This window comes from Hyla sarda, chromosome 10 (assembly GCF_029499605.1).
Source record: "Hyla sarda isolate aHylSar1 chromosome 10, aHylSar1.hap1, whole genome shotgun sequence".
In the NCBI taxonomy this organism is placed as follows: domain Eukaryota; kingdom Metazoa; phylum Chordata; class Amphibia; order Anura; family Hylidae; genus Hyla; species Hyla sarda.
The window spans coordinates 140,350,714-140,361,549 of NC_079198.1; the positions used below are offsets into that span (position 1 = coordinate 140,350,714).

Here is a 10,836-nt window from a genome sequence, read left to right on the forward strand (position 1 = left end):
TTGGGTGGTCGTTGATCGATTCTCCAAAATGGCACATTTCATCCCTCTTCCTGGTCTTCCTTCAGCGCCTCAGTTGGCTAAACAATTTTTTGTACACATTTTTCGTCTTCACGGGTTGCCTACGCAGATCGTCTCGGATAGAGGCGTCCAATTCGTGTCTAAATTCTGGAGGGCTCTCTGTAAACAACTCAAGATTAAATTAAACTTTTCTTCTGCATATCATCCTCAATCCAATGGACAAGTAGAAAGAATTAACCAGCTCTTGGGTGATTATTTACGACATTTTGTTTCCTCCCGCCAGGATGACTGGGCAGACCTTCTACCATGGGCCGAATTCTCGTATAACTTCAGAGTCTCTGAATCTTCCTCCAAATCCCCATTTTTCGTGGTGTACGGCCGTCACCCTCTTCCCCCCCTCCCTACCCCCTTGCCCTCTGGTTTGCCCGCTGTGGATGAAATATCTCGTGATCTTTCCACCATATGGAGAGAGACCCAAAATTCTCTCTTACAGGCTTCATCACGCATGAAGAAGTTTGCTGATAAGAAAAGAAGAGCTCCTCCCATTTTTTCTCCTGGAGACAAGGTATGGCTCTCCGCTAAATATGTCCGCTTCCGTGTCCCTAGCTACAAGTTGGGACCACGCTATCTTGGTCCTTTCAAAATTTTGTGCCAGATTAATCCTGTCTCTTACAAACTTCTTCTTCCTCCTTCTCTTCGTATTCCTAATGCCTTTCACGTTTCTCTTCTTAAACCACTTATCATCAACCGTTTCTCTCCCAAACTTGTTTCCCCCACTCCTGTTTCCGGCTCCTCGGACATCTTCTCCGTCAAAGAGATTCTGGCATCCAAGAAGGTCAGAGGGAAAACTTTTTTTTTAGTTGATTGGGAGGGTTGTGGTCCTGAAGAGAGATCCTGGGAACCTGAGGACAATATCCTAGACAAAAGTCTGCTCCTCAGGTTCTCAGGCTCTAAGAAGAGGGGGAGACCCAAGGGGGGGGGTACTGTTACGCCGAGCGCTCCGGGTCCCCGCTCCTCCCCGGAGCGCTCGCTACACTCTCGTTACTGCAGCGCTCCGGTCAGATCCACTGACCTGGGGCGCTGCGATACCGCCTCCAGCCGGGATGCGATTCGCGATGCGGGTGGCGCCCGCTTGCGATGCGCACCCCGGCTCCCGTACCTGACTCGCTCTCCGTCGGTCCTGTCCCGGCGCGCGCGGCCCCGCTCCCTAGGGCGCGCGCGCGCCGGGTCTCTGCGATTTAAAGGGCCACTGCGCCGCTGATTGGCGCAGTGGTTCTAATTAGTGTCTTCACCTGTGCACTTCCCTATTTATACCTCACTTCCCCTGCACTCCCTCGCCGGATCTTGTTGCCATTGTGCCAGTGAAAGCGTTTCCTTGTGTGTTCCTAGCCTGTGTTCCAGACCTCCTGCCGTTGCCCCTGACTACGATCCTTGCTGCCTGCCCCGACCTTCTGCTACGTCCGACCTTGCTTCTGTCTACTCCCTTGTACCGCGCCTATCTTCAGCAGTCAGAGAGGTTGAGCCGTTGCTAGTGGATACGACCTGGTCACTACCGCCGCAGCAAGACCATCCCGCTTTGCGGCGGGCTCTGGTGAATACCAGTAGTGACTTAGAACCGGTCCACTAGCACGGTCCACGCCAATCCCTCTCTGGCACAGAGGATCCACTACCTGCCAGCCGGCATCGTGACAACACACAACAATGAATACAGAACATACAACTATGAATACAGAACAGAATACACGACGAATACAGAACACACAACAATGAAAACAGAACAGAATACACAATGAATACAGAACATACAACTATGAATACAGAACACACAACAATGAATACAGAACAGAATACACAATGAATACAGAATACACAACAATGAATACAGAACAGAATACACAACGAATACAGAACACACAACAATGAATACAGAAAATAACACACAATGAATACAGAACACACAACAATGAATACAGAACATACAACTATGAATACAGAACAGAATACACGACGAATACAGAACACACAACAATGAATACAGAACAGAATACACAATGAATACAGAACACACAACCATGAATACAGAACACACAACCATGAATACAGAACACACAACCATGACTACAGAATACACAACCATGACAACAGAACACACAACCATGACTACAGAACACACAACCATGAACACAGAACACACAACCATGAACACAGAACACACAACCATGAACACAGAACACACAACCATGACTACAGAATACACAACCATGACAACAGAACACACAACCATGAATACAGAACACACAACCATGAACACAGAACACACAACCATGAACACAGAACACACAACCATGACTACAGAATACACAACCATGACTACAGAATACACAACCATGACTACAGAATACACAACCATGAACACAGAACACACAACCATGAACACAGAACACACAACCATGAACACAGAACACACAACCATGAACACAGAACACACAACCATGACTAAAGAAAACACAACCATGACTACAGAACACACAACCATGACTACAGAACACACAACCATGACTACAGAACACACAACCATGACTACAGAATACACAACCATGAACACAGAACACACAACCATGACTACAGAATACACAACCATGACTACAGAATACACAACCATGAAAGCAGAACACACAATTCTGAATACAGAACATACAACTATGAATACAGAACATACAACAATGACTACAGAACACAAAACTATGAATACAGAACACACAACAATGAATACAGAACATACAACTACAAATACAGAACACACAATTAGATATTGGATATGATTTTTTTTTCTGACATATACGATTTTCAGACACACCTGATTTGATTTTTTTAGCATACGATTTTATATGATTTTATGGCATCCGTTTCCAAAATACACCGGACAGAATCAAAAATTGTGATGTGAATGCGGCCTAAGAGACAGTGTACACAATTTTTTTTTAGGATACAGATAACCCCTTTAAATCTGCATTTAAAGGGATACTCTGGTGAAAAACATTTTTTTTTAAATCAACTGACAGATAGTTAAACAGATTTGTAAATTACTTCTATTTAAAAATCTTAATCTTTCCAGTACTTATCAGCTGCTGTATGCTCCACAGGAAGTTGTGTAGTTCTTTCCAGTGTGACCACAGCGCTCTCTGCTGACACCGCTGTCCATGTCAGGAACTGTCCAGAGCAGGAGGAGCGAATTCCCATAGCAAACCTCTCCTGCTCTGGACAGTTCCTGACACGGACAGAGGTGTCAGCAGAGAGCACTGTGGTCAGACTGGAAAGAGCTATACAACTTCCTGTGGAGCATACCACAGCTAATAAGTACTGGAAGGATTAAGATTTTTATATAGAAGTAATTTCAAAATCTATTTAACTTTCTAGCACCAGTTGATTTAAAAAAAAAAAAATATATAATTGTTTTCCACCAGAGTTCCCCTTTAAGTCCATAGTCCTAAAGAGGGGAACACCATAAACAGTCGAGAACTATGGAAATGTCCACCGCATTGTATCAAAAGTAGAAGTAGCGTCCAAAAAAAAAATAAAACTAAAAAACTTACTTCCTGTAGAGTTGGAGGAGCGCCGCTGCATGGAGTGTGAGACGGACGCCTCTGTTGGTAGGGGAGGTGGAGGCGGTGGGTAACACAGGTTCTCCGGGAGAGGCGGGGGGATCGGAGGGGGTGGTATATTCCCCATGTGCTTCTTGTCGGAGGCGTTACCATTGTGCACACCTTCGTTTGAGAGAAGAGAACCCTTCAAGAAAGAGAGAGAGCGCCACAATCATGACGACAGTCCAGGGCGTAGGCATAGTGAAAAACTAAGGAGATCGGCTGCGTTGGCGGAATACCCCTTTTAGTTCTTCACAAAAGTGAGGGGTTCATATAAAGAATTTTTTTTTGGAAGAGCCTTCGCGCAATTTGTTTTTAAAATGGGTTCTCCACTGCCCCAGCGTTCGGGACATCTTGTTCCGAATGCTGGGTGCGGGCGACGGGGTACGAGGCGTCACGGCCACGCCCCTTGTGACGTCACGACATGCCCCTTCAATGCAAGTCTACGGGAGGGGGCGTGACGGCCATCACGCCCCCTCCCATAGACTTGCATCGAGGGGGTCTGGCCATGATGTCACAAGGGGGCGTGGTCATGACGTCATGACCCCTGCTACTCTGTGCTGCCAGAGATCGCGGGGGTCCCAACTGCGGGACCCCTGCAATCAGATATCTTATCCCCTATCCTTTGGATATGGGATAAGATGCCTAGGGGGGGAGTTCCCCTTTAATTGGTGTCTATAGGCCTCCACACACACAGATTTTGGTGGGAAGGCCAACTGGTCAATGTCTATGGTGGCCATTCAGAACACAAGAATGCTTGACCAAGCTTAACGTTGATGTCAGTGGTCTCCAAATGGTGGATCTCCATGTCTCGCAAAACTACAACTCCTAGCATGCCCGGACAGCCGTTGGCTGTCCGGGCATGCTAGGAGTTGTAGTTTTGCAACACATGGAGGTCCACAGTTTGGAGACCACTGGTTTTTGTGTAAGGCCTGAACTGTATACAAATGTTTGCCCGACAGCTTTTGAAGATCACACTGTTCTTCATCAGGTCCATCTACAGTATATCTGTCCACAACATACCTCCTCACTGTGTGCCATCCTCCTATGGTCGGTGGGAGCTTCCGGCGTGTTCTGCCCTAAGTACTTATAGTAATCCCCGGTGCTGGGCTTCTTATTGAAGTTCCTTGACTTCCTGCAAGAGTCAGCCCTTCGTAGGCCCTCCGGACTGCCTTCACGTGACGTCAAGTGCTACAAAAAAACAAAAACGAGTGACAGACTTGAAGGGCTGGAAACAGTGGCGTAAATAAAAGAAAAGGGGCCCCATGGAAAATATTAAATGGGCCCCAAGGATAGAGAGGTCTGGTGATTATTCCCCTTTGCTTTCCATGACCCATTGATCAATACTCCCCTCCATTAGCTGACAGTGCGGTTCCCTGGGGAGAGGAGTTCTGCACGGTTTCGTAAAGGGGTACTCCAGTGGGAAAACATTTTTTTAATCAACTGGTGCCAGAAAGTTAAACAGATTTGTAAATGACTTCTATATAAATATCTTAACCCTTCCAGTACTTATCAGCTGCTGTATGCTCCACAGGAAGTTTATTTTCTGCCTGACCACAGTGCTCTCTGCTGTCACCTCTGTCCATGTCAAGAACTGTCCGGAGCAGGAGAGGTTTGTTATGGGGATTTGTTCCTGCTCTGGACAGTTCCTGATATGGACAGAGGTGTCAGCAGAGAGCACTGTGATCAGACAGAAAAGAAATTCAAAAAAGAAAAGAACTTTCTGTGGAGCTGATAAGTACTGGAAGGATTAAGATTTTTAAATACAAGTAATTTACACATCTCTTTCTGGCCCCAGTTGATAAAAAAAAAAAAAAAGTTTTCCACTGGAGTACCCCTTTAAGGAACGAGACCAACCAGGATGGGCCTCCTTTTTCCAAGGGCCCCATTGCAGCCGCCATGGTCTGCCACTATGGTACATACGACCTTGGCAGGATATATAACTTATACCCAGGGGTCAATGTAGTGTGGGAATTCACCCAAGATTTCCACCCAAGGGCTGATCCTGCACGACTGCTTCTAATGGGAACAGTGTTCCAGCTGTGGGGAAAAAGTGCAGGAACTCCGTTCCCATGCATTCCTGCAGAGTAGTTTTGTGTGATATTTATGTATTCCAATGTTATAAAGTGAACACCACCTAGAAGAAGAAGGGGCGCAATGCTAAGAACTCTGCACAGCGACGTTCTGTACTGTACACCCAGTAATACTATGGATGATGCCAGAAATCACTTGACCATTCAACCATCGGATCAGATTTCCACATCTTGTCTAGTATGCCTGACATACACATCACCACATTATCGTCACTTTGGACATTCCTAAGGTTTTTCCCGCTGCTGGTAGTCACCGCTCTCAGTTGTAATCCGTGATAAAGATCCTAAATGGCGGAATGCAAAATTCCCTATAAGCAGACAACCACTTCTAGGAGTATTCTAGGGAACTAAACCCATAGCCCATACTTCCCCTCTTATCAACCTATTAAATTGTCTAAATACCATTCATAAGCTATATAGAGCAGTTTCCCCTCTTTTAGTTGTCACTTACATGCAGAGAACGAGGAAAATATGTCCCTCTCTGAAAGCAGCCCCCACCCTCCCGAGATGCACAGACCACATGGTTTCTGCCCTTCACTGATGGGTCATGCTTACTTTAGTGCTGAGAGCTGGGAGGTGTGTGCATCCTCAGCCAATCACACACTGAATCTCTCTGCTCAGAGAGGAGGAGGGTGGGTGCTGCTCTCAGAGAGGGAGCTGGTTGGCAGTAAGAACAGAGCTGCAATGGCTAGTGGGAAATGTAGTTTTCATGCTGAAGGTGGAGGGAAGGATTGCAAAGATTATCAAGCAGTCAGAGAAGACCACCGGGCCCACAGGAGCCATGCATAGTGTGGTGGCTTAGGAGCTTCATTTATATATATATATATATATATATATATATATATATATATATATATATGTATATATATATATATATAAGAACCAGATACAGGCGCAGCACTCCAGCAAAATAAGTGATTTAATATCTCATGTCAGCATTACAACGTTTCAGCTCCTCCTGGAGCCTTTTTCAAGCATAGTGATACACATCACATCAGTGCTGCGCCTGTATCTGGTTCTTATCTTGGATGGACTCTGATCAAGTCCTTTGGGACGCTGGCACCAATTTTTTGGTTGGACTGGATAAGTAGTGCTGCTTCATTTTGGGATTATATATATATATATATATATATATACACACACACACACACTTCCCTGGAACACCCCTGTGATGTGAAGATATTATGTTGCCTGGACATTTGCCAGAGATAACCAGTGGCCCTTTACACAAGTACATGGAGAGCATGAGAACTCCAAATAGATGGGACCTTGGAAGGCACTGAGTACACGTACAGCACTCACCAGGTCATTGCTGAGAAATGGTTCTTTATTTAAAATCACTGGAACATTACAGCAGTAACAGGAGCGGGAAGGTGAACGCGAGCGCCATGGAGCTCGTGGGTGAGGGGTCCGTTTCGCAGGAGTCCGCTTGGTCACGCCCAGTGGGCGTGACCAAGCGGACTCCCGTGAAACGGACCAGTCACCCACGAGCTCCACGGAGCTCGCGTCCACCTTCCCGCTCCTGTTGCTGCTGTAATGTTCCAGTGATTTTAAATAGAGAACCATTTCTCAGCAACGACCTGGTGAGTGCTGTACGGCCTTCTTTCTAGTTTACTTCCTTATAGTAGAACCTTTGAGACGTGTAAATCTAACCATATACTCATAAATTCTGATGGTTCTATAACTTTTTATGATTTTTTTTGTTTGTTTAATTTCGTTCCTGATTCCTCCCACAAGACAACCGGTTTCTGGTTCTCCACAGTCCTGAAGGGTTTATACCACTCAGTCCCATGTTTGGATCTGAACGTCTCAGTACCGTCTTATCACCACCAGTACCCGTGTCCTCTATGAATAAAAGCTGTTATCAGTCAATGCCCTGGTGTCCCGGGTGTGATATTGGACCCTAACCCAGCTCTCTGGGTCTCAGCTTTAAGATCCATTTAGTTCATGTTGTCTACTAAGGTGTAAGTTTTTAGTTTCCCGTTACTTGACCTGTTTGCCGCCTGCCCTGACCTCCACCAGTTGACTGCTTCCTGCCCAACGCTTTGGTTCTGTGTCCTGGTGTCCATTCCTCTTCCATACACCAGTCGCTGCTAACAGAGACCACTACACAGATAGTGCCCTGGAGATTCCTTGTGGGACAGTCCATGACCCCTGTGGGGTTAAGGGTCAACTATCCCTTCAACTTCCGACTTGCTTCACCGATATACCAAATCCCTCAGTGACCCAGTGGGTCCACATTAGTCAGGCCTTATTTCTGCCATAAAACCCCATGTAGCTCCATAGGATTCGTGTGTGCACTGACAGTGCCTATAGGGACAGTTGTAAGTTCAGTAACGGGTCTTATAACCGAGGACACAAATATTACCCCCTGCGCCCTCCAGCACATGGCGTCCTGTTCTGTGAGGTCTGTAGCTCAGTTGTTCTTAGAGATTTTCATAAGTTATAAATCACCAAGGAAGGTCGAGCAGAGATGGAAGTCAGTAACCGAACACGTCAGTAAGTCTCCGTCCTATCTCCAAATCTCCACCATCACCATATTGTGTAACCTACAGCTCCTGGGTGCAATGGTCTGCAGCAGGTCCTCCATCTATCGGGTGCTATTTATCATAATGGTGTCTAAAGGGACAGCAGGGCCTGGACGTGACTCCGACCTCTACAGCTCATAAGGCTACTGACTCCTGGTACCTACAATGTTCCATTGAAAGCCCCCAAGTCTTCCAGACGATGGTGTCTACTGCCCCGGTCTGTCTCTTATGCAGCGGACGCCCCAGGTGGAGCAGACATGGCTGAGCTGATAAACCATTATCTGTGATTTGGTGGGGTCTCTCCAGACCAAGGATCATTCTCTAAGGCTACTTTAACACTATGTGTGAGGCTCCGTTACAAAAGGATGTTAAGGGCTTTTTTTCCCCCCCCTTTGACCGCCGTTTTTGTAACGGAGCCTAACGGGAGTCATAACGAGCAGAGAGGATCCCATTCACTTGAATTCATGTTATTGCTGCCGTTATTCTGCCGGAGGATAGCGGGAGAACATTTTTTCTCCCGCTAACTTCTAACGGCCGTCACACTGCCGGGCACAAACAGCAGCGTGAAAGGAGCTTAACGCTAAGGCCTTGTTCCTACAATGTTATTCTGTGTGTATTACGGTGTATACTGTGTGCCTAAAATATGTGCCAAAAACGGGAACACTAATTCATAGTGTATAATTAGCTCTTTTTTTTTTCAGGCATGTATTTAAATATAGGTAAATAAGTGGTCATCTGACACCCAAAAATGATCCTAAAGCCAGGATGACACCACCCTTTTATATTGGCTAAACCAGGTCCAAAATCAAAGGCTACAGTACACTGTACTGCATATGTACGATATATGACTCCGGCCTACATCTCATCATGTGACTCCGGCCTACATCTCGTCATGTGACTCTGGCCCTCATCTCGTCATGTGACTCCGGCCTACATCTCGTCATGTGACTCCGGCCTACATCTCGTCATGTGACTCCGGCCTACATCTCGTCATGTGACTCCGGCCTACATCCCGTCATGTGACTTCGGCCTTCATCCCGTCATGGGACTCCGGCTTACATCTCGTCATGGGACTCCGGCCTACATCTCGTCATGGGACTCCGGCCTACATCCCGTCATGTGACTCCGGCCTACATCTCGTCATGTGACTCCGGCCTACATCTCGTCATGTGACTCCGGCCTACATCTCGTCATGTGACTCCGGCCTACATCTCGTCATGTGACTCCGGCCTACATCTCGTCATGTGACTCCGGCCTACATCTCGTCATGTGACTCCGGCCTACATCTCGTCATGTGACTCCGGCCTACATCTCCTCATGTGACTCCGGCCTACATCTCGTCATGTGACTCCGGCCTACATCTCGTCATGTGACTCCGGCCTACATCTCGTCATGGGACTCCGGCCTACATCCCGTCATGTGACTCCGGCCTACATCCCGTCATGTGACTCCGGCCTACATCCCGTCATGTGACTCGGCCTTCATCCCGTCATGTGACTCCGGCCTACATCCCGTCATGTGACTCCGGCCTACATCCCGTCATGTGACTCCGGCCTACATCTCGTCATGTGACTCCGGCCTACATCTCGTCATGTGACTCCGGCCTACATCTCGTCATGTGACTCCGGCCTACATCCCGTCATGTGACTCCGGCCTACATCCCGTCATGTGACTCCGGCCTACATCTCGTCATGTGACTCCGGCCTACATCTCGTCATGTGACTCCGGCCTACATCTCGTCATGTGACTCCGGCCTACATCTCGTCATGTGACTCCGGCCTACATCTCGCCATGTGACTCCGGCCTACATCTCGTCATGTGACTCCGGCCTACATCTCGTCATGTGACTCCGGCCTACATCTCGTCATGTGACTCCGGCCTACATCTCGTCATGTGACTCCGGCCTACATCTCGTCATGTGACTCCGGCCTACATCTCGTCATGTGACTCCGGCCTACATCTCGTCATGTGACTCCGGCCTACATCTCGTCATGTGACTCCGGCCTACATCTCGTCATGTGACTCCGGCCTACATCTCGTCATGTGACTCCGGCCTACATCTCATCCAGGCTACATCCCACCATGTGACTCCGGCCTACATCTCGTCATGTGACTCCGGCCTACATCTCGTCATGTGACTCCGGCCTACATCTCGTCATGTGACTCCGGCCTACATCTCGTCATGTGACTCCGGCCTACATCTCACCATGTGACTCCGGCCTACATCTCATCATGTGACTCCGGCCTACATCTCGTCATGTGACTCCGGCCTACATCTCGTCATGTGACTCCGGCCTACATCTCGTCATGTGACTCCGGCCTACATCTCATCCAGGCTACATCCCACCATGTGACTCCGGCCTATGCTGCCATGTCTATGGCCGAAGTTGTTGGTTGAGGCTGAAGACCCAACTGGGCTCTGCTATATCTCCTACAGGTTTAGCACTGACACAGTTAACAGCTCAGGGACGTGTGTGAACTATACCATAATTATGTTCTTCTAAGTAAATACCAAGCTGAACGCATTTGTTGAGTTAAGTAAATGAGACTTTCTGG

General features: G+C 47.5%; 1 protein-coding gene across 1 annotated transcript in view; it reads right to left on the reverse strand.

Moving 5' to 3' along the window:
* ESPN (espin) overlaps window positions 1-10,836 on the reverse strand; it is a 238,079-nt gene that overhangs the window by 53,706 nt on the left and 173,537 nt on the right. Inside the window, exons 8-9 of the mRNA XM_056541801.1 lie at window positions 4,683-4,850; window positions 3,612-3,804 (exon numbers count right to left, since the gene is read on the reverse strand). Of these exons, the coding sequence (XP_056397776.1) occupies window positions 3,612-3,804; window positions 4,683-4,850 (361 nt within the window). The remainder of the gene's footprint in view (window positions 1-3,611; window positions 3,805-4,682; window positions 4,851-10,836) is intronic.